The 13,028-nt window shown below is 60.2% G+C and overlaps 3 protein-coding genes across 3 annotated transcripts in view; 2 read left to right on the forward strand and 1 right to left on the reverse strand.

Annotated features, from left to right (window-relative positions):
- colt (carnitine/acylcarnitine carrier protein colt, mitochondrial) overlaps nucleotides 1-2,520 on the forward strand; it is a gene marked incomplete at its 5' end in the record, with an annotated part of 7,251 nt that extends 4,731 nt beyond the window's left edge. Inside the window, 1 exon segment of the mRNA XM_037236595.1 lies at nucleotides 255-2,520. Coding sequence (XP_037092490.1) covers nucleotides 255-442 — 188 coding nt within the window.
- Nucleotides 2,521-4,815: 2,295 nt separating this feature from the next.
- On the forward strand, nucleotides 4,816-7,495 carry LOC119111106 (uncharacterized). The gene is made up of 4 exons (XM_037234933.1): nucleotides 4,816-4,856; nucleotides 4,989-5,591; nucleotides 7,015-7,083; nucleotides 7,348-7,495. Exons 1-4 carry the CDS (start codon nucleotides 4,816-4,818, stop codon nucleotides 7,493-7,495), a joined length of 861 nt encoding a protein of 286 aa, XP_037090828.1.
- A 262-nt stretch (nucleotides 7,496-7,757) lies between these two features.
- The window catches only part of LOC119111107 (semaphorin-5B), a 45,679-nt gene continuing 40,408 nt past the window's right edge, over nucleotides 7,758-13,028 (reverse strand). The window contains exons 8-13 of the mRNA XM_037234934.1: nucleotides 11,104-11,859; nucleotides 10,941-11,052; nucleotides 10,381-10,545; nucleotides 9,793-9,982; nucleotides 9,148-9,278; nucleotides 7,758-8,879 (exon numbers count right to left, since the gene is read on the reverse strand). Of these exons, the coding sequence (XP_037090829.1) occupies nucleotides 8,461-8,879; nucleotides 9,148-9,278; nucleotides 9,793-9,982; nucleotides 10,381-10,545; nucleotides 10,941-11,052; nucleotides 11,104-11,859 (1,773 nt within the window). The 3' untranslated portion in view covers nucleotides 7,758-8,460. The remainder of the gene's footprint in view (nucleotides 8,880-9,147; nucleotides 9,279-9,792; nucleotides 9,983-10,380; nucleotides 10,546-10,940; nucleotides 11,053-11,103; nucleotides 11,860-13,028) is intronic.

Below are 13,028 nucleotides of genomic sequence, written 5' to 3' on the forward strand. Positions count from 1 at the left end.
GACGCCGTGCATTAGCACACAGACACCAATCATTAGTGCTGCCATGACGTCCACCACCCTGCAGCTAGTGATCTTGACCATGCACAAGTGTGCGGTTTTCAGCGTGCATTTCCAAGGCCGCAGGAGGGTGTAACGGCCGCGCCGCAATGCTGGCTGGCAACTACGCCGCCGTCGGCCGGCATCCCGCCCACTTGCGGCGGCGGCGTGCGGCGAGCCGCGTCGCCGTGGTCTGACCCGCGCCCGCCGCCTTCCAGCGCCGGCCGGCACGTACCCGCGCGGCATCCGCGATGTGTTCGTCGAGATGATGCGCAGCGAGGGGCCGCGCGCCCTCTTCCGCGGCCTGGCGCCCGTCATGATCCGCGCCTTCCCCGCCAACGCCGCCTGCTTCCTCGGCTACGAGGTGGCGCTCAAGGGCCTCAACAAAGTGGCGCCTGGCCTCTGAGGCCGCCGCGCCCCAGCCCGACCGGCACCGTGGGCACCCGGCGCCCCTTCCGTCACCGGCTGGCGGTCGGGGGCTGGCGCTGTCGGAGCCCCGTGCGGGTGGTCGGGGGTTTAGTGCCGCCGCGGAGATCGCCGCCCGTTCCTGCTGAGAAGTGAGGACACGGCGGCTCGGCTAGCGTATCTGTATAGGGTTGGGGGTGTGTGTTCGGACGTTTCTGGTGGGGGATTCGAGTTGGAGAGTGGCTGTGCACTGGCAGAGGTCGGCCCCGAGGTGGCATACGCCATGTGGTGAGCAGCAGGAAGAGGAGCAGAAGTCTGTCAGCCACCAGAGGGTTCAAGACCGGTGTGAATAGGATGCGCTCGTCGTTGCGCCATGGTGTGTACTACGATATGTGTATTTAGTTTCCCGCCCATCCAACCCGCAATTTAGCCCTGTTGTTAGCGTACAGACTTACACTCAAGACTCTGTAAGATCTCTCGAGACCTTGCGTCAAACGCGGGTCGTGCATTCTTGTACCACGTTTACGCTGGGCTTATAATCGGGTATTTTCAATGCATGCTACAGGGTTTACACTAGGCATCATGTAGTCCACTTGAGATGTCCGGGTGGTGGAATGTTTACCCCGCCATTATCCCGCAGCTGTGTGGAGTGAGCCTGGTGGAGGATCATTGTTGATCATCCCGGTAGCTGGTCGCTAGGCGACAGTGGGCCCCACCAACGTGAGCTTGTTGAAATGACTGCTGTGTTATTCCGGTACATATCTGGGTGAGGGCCATGTACAAGTTTCTTCTAATGTTAATCCGTGGATGGCAAATGGATTGCAGCCTGACCCGGCTTGGTGCGGGCTAGGGCGCGGTAATGGGGTGGACAGGGGGTGGTTGCTCCTTCCTAAACAGGAAAAGTAACAGCAGGCGCATGGTCATGCGAATGAGGACTGAAATAATTACCTCCTCCCCCCCCCCCCCCCCCGCTCAATGCTGGACCGGTTCTGCTCTAATGCCCGTGGAGGAGGGATGTTGATTCGGTGATGGGTGCGCTGGGGAAGACCGGGGGTAAACTTGTGAGCCCCTGGCAGTCCGGCATGGTGGTGCGCTCTGTGAGACGGCACCCGAGACGCCCGAACCCACGTCCGTGCCCGTCACTGCTAGCATCGCCCCGTGCTTCAGCATCACCCCGCCTCTGCATCCGCCGCTGCACCCCAGTCGTCCCGCACCCTGCCCCGCCCGGCGCCTCCCCTCACTCGTCGAAGATCGGGCCACGCGCACGTCCGTGTCCCGCCACAGCACTCGTCGCACCACCGCCTTAGTGAAGAGCACCTCTGGTTGTCGTTTTGCCGCGTGCCCAGTCGGTGCGCCGGGCCGGTACCGGCGCGCCCAGCCGCGCGCGGCCGGATATTGGCCGGTAGCTGTACTTTGTGCACGGAAGGACAGGCGGTCGCGTGGCGTCCGGTCGACGCGAGCTGCGCCGCAGGGAGTCCCGGTGCCGCGTCCACTTGTTTCGATGTGCAGTATCCGTGGAATATTCATGGTACAAGCAGGAACGCTCGGTTGCATGCTGTCCGGTTGTTCAGAGCATGAATGTTGCAATAGGTGCGCGCTGTGCTGAGCAGTTTAAACGTGCAGACAGTACCCACCGTCGTCTCGATGTGACGCAATTGACGCAGATTTGAGGGGCGTTGTGAAAATCGTTTGCGACGTGCACCAGGGCTTTCGACATGAGCTCATGTAATAGGTCGGGACCTGCCGGATAAGGGGTGGCGGCCTTCGTGGAAGCGTAGTATGCCATACCACCAACATGCACGGCGCAGCGTTGATGCCTGACGAGAGACAGAGCGGTGACCGTGGCTAGGCCCTGCCAGAAGGCAGCCCACTGCGGCATGACAGCGCGTGGCCGTCCCGAGCACCCAACAGCGGGAAGTGAGCGTCAGCTCCCAGACAGACCGCCGGCGCGTTTGTGTGTGTGCGCGGATGGTGCCAACTGCCCCGGTCGGCGCCGTCACGCGCCGTCGCCGCTGCCAGCTGCTGGGTCTGCAACGTGTCCTGTGTTGGCGTGTTTTGAATATAGACTTATCTCTTACGGCTCCAACTTTCGTGTTGCGTAACGTTGACACCTCGGGCGAACACTAAGCAAGTAATTGTTGTAATGAAATGGGTTGCGATCACGTTGGTCGTGAATGATTCCCGGTGGGAACGAGGACGCTGCCATGTCAACACACTGCGTGGTCGCCATTAGCAAACGCCTCTCTGTGCGTAAAGCGTCTTTTCCATGCCTTTCTTTGTGCGTGACGCTTCTTTGCAACGCTTTTCTTTGTGCGTAACGGTTCTTTTCAACGCGCACCATGCCTAAGGGTAATTTGGCAGTTGACAGCGTTCGAAAACATGCGATGCGGGACGTGGGTGAGCAGTGTGGGTTCGGTCCATTTGTCTCAGCATGGCCGGGCGTCCTCGAAAAGCCCAGTGCGGAGTGCAATGTCCACGCACAGGCCGGGAACGCGAGCGATCTTTTGGGCGCAGCGCGTTTCGACGTGATTATCCTGGGTAATGAGTGCACGTTACTGCGGAAGTGCCGGGTCGTTCCGAGCCGTGGCCTCCATCTTCCTTTCTAGATCAGAGTATGTGAATGTCGCCATCGTGTGATGCCCCGCAGTTTGCGCAACGGATGGAACGTATGCCACTGCCACGCTGGTCAAATATACAGAGCCGGTTTTCTCTCATCCTTTTTGCTATGCATGAAACGCTGCCGGAGTTTTTGCGCGGAGCGTTTTTAAGGCTGCGCGCAGAGAGCCATCGGCTTGATCCGCGTCGCTAAGTCAGTGGTATGCAGGGTACGACCTACTGCACTGTGCACTTGCAGAGGAAGCGAGAGCGGCCGTCACGCTGCCTGGGTTACGTCTGGCTAGGACGCCACGACAATAGGGTGTGTGGCGGCGATTAGGCGTCCGGCGGCACTTCCGGCGGAAGCGCTAGCCATAGCGCTATCTCGGCTCGCTCCGTCGGTCGCTTTAATTGTGCTTTTTGTCGACACGGCGCAAGCGGCTCTGGGGTCTTGCGGTGTCGTTCAGAAACGACAATGAGGGGACGCAATGGCGATAGGGTTGTCTCGACACTTTGGGCAACACCTGATTGTACCAGCTTTCGACGGAGGGTCATTAAATGCTGCGCTATGCCGTGTGCTCCGCCGTCCCTGTTGGTGTAGTGACAGGTTTCTCCTGTCCGCACGGAGGCCCTCAAAGAGCGATCAATAGATGCCACTTCATCCTCCCAAGGCGTCACACCTTCGCCAACAGCACATCAGGCGAGATCGAAGTCTTCACCTTGTGAATCACCATGTCAACCTAACAGACGAATGCCTACTGGCGTGTCTGTCGGACACAAGCAGGGAGGAATTGAGGCTGTCGGTCTGCACAAACAGAAACAACCCATAAACCATCAGCCTCATGCTAATCCCAGACGTAGTGAAGCAGCTCGCACCCACACTGTAGCAGGAGACCCGCTGCGAGCGAGGGCCAGGCCAAGGCCTGAACACGCTGCGGTGTGCGGCACTGCACTGGCAACGCGCGCGCTTCGGCGAAAGGTCAGCTGCGGTGAGGCCAGGCGCGGCGGCGGTCGGCGGGCGTCGCCGCGGGGTCGCCGATAAGATTACGACCGGTTAATGCCCCTCCCCTCTGTGACGTCAGCGCTGGCAACTATTCCCACCGCTGCAGGACGATTGCAGTGCTCTGCGAGCGGCCTCACGGCATGGCGGCCGGGCGGCCAGTGCTGCCGCGGCGGCGCACGTGCAGGGATCGATCGTCGGCGCGTCGTAGGGCGCGCACACTCCCCTCCGGCCGTCGGCTGATAGTGGCATGCCCAGCCCGTGCGGAGCGGACGGGCCAGTGAGTTGAGCACGCGCGAAGCGGACGGACCTGCGAGTTTTAAGCCCGTGCGGGGCGGACGGACCTGTGAGGTGAGCCCGTGTGGAGTGAACGGGTCTGTGAGGTGAGCCTGCGCAGAGTGGACGGACCTGTGAGATGAGCCCGTGCGAAGCGGACGGACCTGTGAGATGAGCCTGCGCGGGCCGGGTGGACCTGTGAGGTGTGAGATAAGCTCCAGCAGCCGGAGCGCTCAAAAGCGGACGCTGCGAGGTGCTGGAGAGATACGAGGGGCTCAGAAAAACAGTTACAGCTGAAAAGCTCAGAAAGATTGCATGAGTTTCGGAGAGCCGGTAAGTAGGACGCTTTCAAGACGATGTGAGCTGAAGAGTAGACGCCCGAAGGCTTATAGAACGCTGCTGAGCGGAGTCCTGCGGGCTAGATCGCCAGAGACTCTCCGTCCACCCGCGCCATGGTCGCGACGTCAGCGTGGCTGGCGTGGAGGGCAGCACTGGCTCGAACCATGGCCGCCGTCCGCGAGGCGGCCGCCTCCAGCGTGGGTCGGCACGGACACGAGGTGGCCGCCGTACTGGCCGCTGCCTGCGCCTGCAGCCTTGCCTGCCGCCTGCTGCCGCCCCGCGCCGCCCGCCGGGCCCGCGCCGCGCTCGCCCCGGCCGTGCTGCTGCTCCTCTTCAGAGGCCAATGGGCGGCACCGGCGCGATTGCTGCTCGCCAACCTGGCGATCGTGCTGGCGAGCCGCCGTCTGAGGAGCGTCCCCTGGACGGCGCTCAGCGTGCTTCTGTCCTACTACGAGTGCTGGTGGGTGTGCGCGCGCGCACCGCTGCTCCTCGCGCTCGTGTTCGTGGCGCTGGCGATGCGCGTGGTCGAGGTGGGTGTCGACCTGCGACGGCCGGCCGTCACGCTGTGTCCCAGCAGGCTGGGCGCCACTCGTCGCTCCGAGCTCCGCTCGGTGTGGTGGTTAGTCCGCTTGCTGACGAGCCCCAGGGAGGACGCGGATCAGCCTGGTGACGGGGTCCCGGCGGGCTCCAGCGCGGCGGACGAGCGAGCCGCGGCCCACACCCGCCCCGTCTGGTCCGTCTGTCTGCTGCTGGCGGCGGTGCCGGCGCTGCTGCTGCTCCACACGGCCTGCGAGTGCTTGTTCCCGTGGGACGGCCTGGTGTTTCACTCGCGGTCCAGCACGATGCAGGCGGTGCACCTGATGGCCATGTGGACGGGCTTCAAAGCTCTCTGGCTCTGCCCACTCATTGTCACCTTGGTGGCAGCCGAAGTGATCTTAAGGTGAGCAAAGTCCAGTGTTTGTGTTGCTTCTTTCGAGCATGTCTAGCACCAAGGGATTCGTGCGGGAATGCAGCGCATCAACGCGTCAGTTTCGGGTCTGGAACAGAGTGCGAATCAGTACCTACGCTTGCACCGGTTTCGCTTACCGCGGGCGAGGCATAACGATATCCACCTAGCATCTACCACCTCACAGTTCAGCCAGGGACACGACCAGTCGTATTGAGGGATTCACAGAGCTTAATGGCCCGAAATGAAAATTCTGTAAATCATCGGATTTCGCACAGTTCATTCATACCACGTTCTTCTTTTCTTCCTTTTCTTTTGTCGTTTCTGTATTGATCCAGTCACGACGCCGGGCGCGTTCACTGAGATGCCCCGTGGACTGAACGCTTAGATCGTTCCCTACCTGGCCCAGATGTGGGGCCTGAGGATAGAAAACTGGAGATCCACTGCCGTTTCTGATCAGGGTTTGATGAGGTAGCTTTCTGTCCAAGCCCCGGGAGGGGATGGAAAGCTCCCCGACTTACCCACTATCAGTCTGGATATGCGGATCCTGGTCGATCCGAAGGCCCTCGGAGAGATACGTCATACATTAGTCCTCCACTAACGCGGAGGTTCTGTAATTGGAGTTGTCAATGCATCGACACAGGGCGGCACAGGGTGTCCATTGTTTAGCACCGGGATCCCAGTCCGGCTTTCCGGGCTCCTGCACCGAAACGGGGTGGAGAGCCCCCGTTTGCTACTGGGTCCGCCTTTCTGACGTGGGGTCCTCCATTATTTTATTGAGGACCGTTTCATTGGCAAGGAAATGAGATGTGATAAATGACAGAGGGCCCGACCCATGCAACGGACCCATTCTGACTTTTCGGCCTTTGGTACGTTGGTCGGGGTCTTCTGACATTCAGAGTTCCGTCCCTACCTCTGTTGAGACAGTGGGCACCAGTCTGTCACAGGGGCCACACCATTGTCTCCCAGTGTCCTCAATCAATGCAAGGGGCTTTCTGACTTTTGGCGTGAAAAGCTGAAGAGGTTCTTCGACTGACATTCGCATACCCCTGTCTTATTTCTGCTGGGAATGGGCTCCCAGGCCGACACGTGGCCGACTTTTAGGTACTTGTGGTCTCCTGGGTGCCACAGGGGCCCCACTGCCCTAGGATTCCTGGTCGGTGCAAGATGCACTCTGATTTATAATGAATGGCCCGGACCACAGGGCTGGAGTCACTTAGCGCAGCCTGCGGCCCTTTGCGACGTTAGGGGGTTTCAATTGGGCCATGGATAACCAGCTTCAAAGGACCCTCAGTCTCAAAGGGCACGTGCCTGTCGTGCCCCCGTGCCTGCGTTCCTAAGCTGAGCCTTTACGGTACCTGGCCTGCCTATGATCAGTGACCGTTCCTGTAAGTCCACTGACGACCGTGTTCCTCAGGGACGGCGCGCCCCACGTGGCCTGGCGGAAGGTTGCGCTGGCCGGCAGCGTCACCTCCTCGGCCGCCGCGCTGACCGCCCCGGTCGCTGGCTGGCTGCAGCGCGTGGTAGGCCGCCGCTGCGCACCTCTCGCCGGCGCCCTGCTGGCGCTGGGTCTGGCGACGGCCGTCGGACCCCAGCCTGCCCTCTGGGTGGCGCTGGTGGCGCTCTGGTGCCGGCTGGAGCGGTGCTGCCACCTGCCGGCCGCTGTCACGTACCTGTTCGGCCAGCTGCAGTTGGCCGCGTGCGGCGTGCTGCTGCAGCCGCAGCTGGCCGAGCCGCGGAACGTGTACAGCATCATGGAGGAGCTGCGATTCGTGCCGCTGCTGCTGCCGACGCTCGGCGTGCTGACCTCTGCGCTGAACGCGGTCGCGAGCGATCTCACCTCCCCGAAGGTCCGAGGCCCCGCTGTGAGGGTGGCAGGAACCGCGGCTACGACATGAGCGTGCTTTCATGCCACAGCCGGTCTGATGTCTCTGATGTTCATGCATGTGTGCTCTGTACGTTCTAGATGTCAAACTGCGTCCGCCTCGCAGCGCAAGATGGGAGAAACGAAGCTATAAATGTAGCACGTGTCACGGAAGTGGAAACGCAGTTCATGGAACTGTACATAGCCTTGCTACTATCAGATGTGAATTTTCCCAAGTAAAAGTGCAATGTGCATGATGCCATGACGCGTCCAGGTTCACAAATACATCCACTTCCAAAAGCACCACAAGATTGTATTTGCACAATGGTCCACGCTTGGTCCTGATCTTCCCGACCGCTTCTACTCAGAGCACTGCGGTTCCTCGGCAGTGAAATTCGCGATCCCTGTGACGATCGACACGCTGGTCCAGTGCTTCCGCGCTGTGAAACCTGGACTCCCGCAACTAAGTGCACTAGTGATACTCCCCTGATGAGCCACCAGATTCGGTTTTCAGCTCGCCCCGTCGTAAGTATGAAAAACCTTTACAGCTAAAGGCGATACGCGGCTCACCCCGCTTACTAGCAGACAGGATTAGTCGGCGGCAGTAAAGGCAGAACGTATCACAGTGCACCTCATCTCAGCAGACAAAATATTGTTTAAAAACAGTTTGCACATCATGGCACAAACATTAAGTACCGACGCGGTCGCATCATCCAATTAGATTTAAAAGGCATCTGCACCTTTCATCTGGCTACACCGCGCTCAAACCATGGGCGAAATCGCCCCCACTTGCGCATGCACCGATGAAACTTTTGTGATCACTTCGACGCATGCACATTCTCTAAAACGACAAACTGACACCTGTACCGATTCCCACGTCTCAAAACGAACACCGATTTGGCACAGGAGCAAAGGACTCGTTACGCAATCGCCATGTCTTCCAAGTCCTCGCGGCACATTATCACAAATTTGTACTGAGCACAAACACACAAATGGCACTTAATAGATTGCGTCCGAGTCCAGGTCCACGCGCAGCTCGTCGGGGCTGACCAGATCGTACCGGTTTCCACCGCTGCGTCGGATGCTGGCCGGGTTTGTCTTTATCGTCATGGAAGGCGGCAGCGTGCCCTTGACCGAGCCGTCTAGCCGGCTGAGGTTCTTCATTTCGGCCAGTTCACTGACACCGCGCACACCACCCATCGGCACGTACGTGTTGGCCGCCGCCAGCTTCGGCGTATCGTACAGCTTGGCCGTCTGGTCGCGCGCTCGGCGCCACCTGGCGATGAAGCAGAAGTACGTGGCGACTGCCGCCAGGAGCGCACCGGCCACGAAGCTGAGCACGCAGCCGAGTGCGAGCATGCCCGCCCCGATGCCGGAGCTTGGGCCAGGCCCGCCGGATGACGCCAGCTGCAGCAGCTCTGGGGGAGGGGGCAGGGTGTAAACAGCACCGCCACATGGGGGTATTCGGTGTGTGAGCTACCACGCGCGTTTGTTCAGAGTTGCCAGGTGCCATACGCGCTCATTGAAAGGTGTGAGGTACATCCGTCGCGCGGGTGAAGTACTCACTTGTGTGACACGACGATTGGGGTCATATTGCCACTGAACAGGCACGTCTTTTGACACAAGTTGGCTACACGACGCGTGTTAGCTGGTTAGTAAGCACGGATGGTGTCCAGTGCAACTCACCGCCGTTTGCATGCACACATATCCTCGTCTCTCTGTCGTGGCCTTGGCAGAGGCTAGGGTCTCGCTCAGACTTCTTGCAGCGGCGTTTGCGGTGCTGCTCGTTATTCTCGTCACAAAGACTCCAAACGGTCCTGAAAGCGTAAAGATGCATGAGTCGATGGCAGTTAGACACTGGCTACCAGTATACATCATAGGCATATAGCTCGCGTGTTTCATACAGTTTCCTTTAAAAATCTTCCCCCGAACGGATCAAAGACAAAGCGCATGTCTTGATGACTTCCACAGGGCACAGCGTCGCCGCTGCTGTTCAACTTCGCTACGCTTGCACATGGTTTAAACTACAGGTCTCATAGATTGAAGGAAAGTGTGTCCTCAAGCCCCGCAAATAGGGTGTCTTGGGACGTTATCTAAATGATTTTTCTACATAGTCAATAAAAGCTGCAAACTAGTTACTTCGGCTGCAATCCCAATCATGTACTAGTGACAGCAATAAAAATAGCAGTAATATAACTTGCATGGCTTCCATGACCATAACAGCCATGTTCCCTGCACCAGTAACATCCATCGCGCCTGTAATTTTGCTTGGAGCGTTATAGTGACATTGAAGCATTCCACAAAACCAAACCAAGTCCAGTCCCGTCGTACCAATCTTCCCAGCCGGCGAGACTGGTGCAGCCGGGCAGTTGGCACGTCTCCTCATAGGTGGCGTCGCCGTCGCAGAGCGTCCCGAGCTGGCCGGGCGCGGACTGGCTGCGGCATCGCCTGGTGCGCTGACGCTGCGCCGCGCCGCAAGAGCCCGAGCAGGCCGACCACTCCGACCAGCATGTCCACTCGCCTGCGGGCGCAGCGGCGGGACACGTCAGCAGGCACGCGGACGAAAGGTCAGAGAAGCCGGGGATATCAATATCATGAACCAGCGGCGGAGAAATGAGAAGGGGCAGGTCTAAAATAGGGACAAATGGGAAGTCAGTGATCAGTTTTTTTTTTCTCAGCGGCGAAGTGATTTTGCGTTTCATTAATTGAATTCATGTACGCACCGTTTCTCGCGGAGCACAGTGCTGAGCTCACAGTTGAATGATAAGGCACTGTACCCGCTGTAAAGACCCAATATCGCTCACTCGGTGTGGCTCGCTGGCATCATCCAAGTGACGTTATGTTACACAACGAGAAGTGATTTGTTTCAAAAGGTTTATCTGCGCCGACCGATGCTTCTCGGCAGTTGCCACAACTCACCGGCACACGAGTGGGCATTGCACTGCCGCTCCTCGCTCTGTCGGCCCTGGCAGACGGCATGGTCTTCCTCGCAGAGCCGTGACCTGGACTGGACGCCGCCTCCGCACAGCGCCGAGCAGTCGGACCAGTCGCTCCAATCGCCCCAGCCCAGGTCTTCCCAGTTGTCTGAAACCGACAGCCGCTTGTCAGAAGGAGATGATGCAACGCTACCATGCTCAAATAAATGCAATGGATCGCACACCGACGTTGTTGCACTTCTGCAAAATGCTCCGTCGGATTCTGACCAAATGTCCTTATTCCACGTAGCGACATGAATGCTCAAAATACAGCAATGAGCACCACATAAACCACAGCAAAAACCCGTGCAACGGCGGTGACTTCATGGAGCCCGGCCCACCGGTACTTTAAGCCCGCCCACATCTGGCGTGCCGAGCCTTCGGTCCTGACGCGTCGGGTCCACGGGCTCACCGACATCTCAGCTGTCGATCATCCGATCGGCCGTATCGGTCCGATGTCGTCAGCCGGCGCCGCGTCCCCGCACCGGCGGCGCGCTGACTCACCGGGCGAGCAGAGGCCGTCCGCCGAGCAGAAGCGCTCGTCTGTCTTGGCGGCGCCTGGCCGGATGAGCCCCGCGTCCGGCACGGGCGCGCGGCAGGCGAAGCGGAACCGCTGCTGGTGGCGGCCGTCGCCGCCGGCGGCCGCCAGCCACGGCGTCCAGTCGGTGAGGCGGCGCAGCGTCGGGCACGGCTCGGTGCCGCACTCGGCGTACTCCAGGTCGCAGCCGAGGCACGGCCGGCCGCCGTTGACGGGGCGAGGGCTGTCGCAGACGCGCCGCCGCCGCCGGAAGCCGCCGCCGCAGCGCGCTGAGCAGCGTCCCCAGGAGCCCCAGCCGCCCCAGCCGCCGTCCAGCGGCAGGTTGGTCTTGGACGGGCAGGGCGGGTTCGAGTGGCAGAAGATGTCCTGACTTTCCTCGCCGACGCAGGGCCGGCCGCCGTGCGCCGGCGCCGGGTTGGTGCAGGAGCGGCGCCGCGACTTGCTGGCGCGGCCGCACGGATGCGAGCAGGCCGACCAGGCCGACCAGCCGGTCCAGCCGCCGTGGCGCGTGCAGTTAGCGACCTGGGCGGCGAGGCCGGTGCAGGGCGCGCCGCCATTCGCCGGTGCCGGGCTGGAGCAGGAGCGCCGGCGGCATCGGCACAGCTCGCCGCCGTCGGCCGCCGCCTGTCCGCACTCCTGCCAGTCGGTCCAGCCGCTCCAGCCGCCGTCCACGGGCCGGCTGGGGTCCGGACACTGGGTCACCAGCTGACGCCAGGAGAGCACGTCCGGGTTACGCCCGGGCGGCCGGCTGCAGACGCCGCGCGCTGCGTCCCAGCCGCAGTACGGGTCCATGGCGCCCAGGCAGCTGTCCTCGCTCTGGTACCGCTCGCAGCGCTGCACCGGCACACGCACCAGCTCCGAGTCCGTCCCCAGGTACAGAGACCCCTGCAGGGTGACAGAGGGCGGTCAGCACATGCTGCAACAGTCCGGAGTTCGTGGCCAGGTACAGAGAGCCCTGCGGGGTGACAGCGAGGGAACAGTAGATACCGCACCAGTCCAGAGTCCGTGGCCAGGTGCAGGGACCCCTGCAGGGTTGACAGGGGGCGGTCAGCACATGCTGCAACAGTCCGGAGTTCGTGGCCAGGTACAGAGAGCCCTGCGGGGTGACAGCGAGGGAACAGTAGATACCGCACCAGTCCAGAGTCCGTGGCCAGGTGCAGAGCCCTGCGAAATGACAAGAGGTGGCCAGCACATGCCAAGAACAGGCCAAAGTCTGTCATCAAGGAGTTCTGCGAGGTGACGGAAGGCGGTCAATAACTGCATACCCACAATCACACCAGTTCAGAGTACGCGTCCGGACACACGGAGCCCGCAGGGACCATGTGGAGCTGCCTAAGTCGGCCCAGCCGGCGAGGCCACCCTCAGATACAGGGAACTTTGAGTGACCCTAGAACGAGCGGTTATGGTACAACCATCAGGCATAAGTTCGTTATTCCCGGCAAGGCCACTGGGGAGCGGCAGATGTGCGGCATCTTTCCCCAGTTTCACACGAACAAAACTTCATACTTTCCCGACCATTGCATTGGAAATTCCAGTGTTTTGTGCTGCTGCTGAAGGGCGCAGAGACTGCTCTAGTTGAGCTGGCTTGATTTGCTGAGCCTATTACATAAGTGGCCAGTAATAGTATTGGAACCAGCCTGATCCAGCAGCTTACTTTTCGAATCCCTGACACGCACTACACGGGAAAGACTTTTCAAGATCGGTCCAGCCGGATCAAAACCAGGCTGGACCCCGAATATCGGCATGAACACCACCACCCGTCACCACATCAACTGAATCGGTAGGGAACACGCGCATGCGCAAATGCGGTAATACGCATGCGTACCCATAGACGCATGCGGAAAATTGGCATCACTAAACAGTGGATCAGGTCTGTTTCATAACGGCCACATAAATTCACTCCGACGGCAAAATAGTATTGTGGTCTTGTCCGTCCCGTAGCTCATTGGGATAGAGCGCCCGCTTCCCATCCTATCCGTGGTGGACTGGGCTGGGAGATGGGTTGTTAATGGGTTTGATCAATACCGAAGGGAAGTCTACTAGCAGTTACTAGG

The sequence above is a fragment of the Pollicipes pollicipes genome, unplaced genomic scaffold (assembly GCF_011947565.3).
Source record: "Pollicipes pollicipes isolate AB1234 unplaced genomic scaffold, Ppol_2.1 Scaffold_7261;HRSCAF=8764_pilon_pilon_pilon, whole genome shotgun sequence".
Classification (NCBI taxonomy): domain Eukaryota; kingdom Metazoa; phylum Arthropoda; class Thecostraca; order Pollicipedomorpha; family Pollicipedidae; genus Pollicipes; species Pollicipes pollicipes.

What these genes read in the sequence shown, in the direction of transcription:
- LOC119111106 (XM_037234933.1), top strand. Translation starts at nt 4,816, where the DNA reads ATGGCCGCCGTCCGCGAGGCGGCCGCCTCCAGCGTGGGTCG. An exon ending in GCAGCCGAAGTGATCTTAAG is followed by an intron (nt 5,592 to 7,014) that starts GTGAGCAAAGTC and finishes CGTGTTCCTCAG; the next exon opens with GGACGGCGCGCCCCACGTGG. An exon ending in GTCACCTCCTCGGCCGCCGC is followed by an intron (nt 7,084 to 7,347) that starts GCTGACCGCCCC and finishes GAACGTGTACAG; the next exon opens with CATCATGGAGGAGCTGCGAT.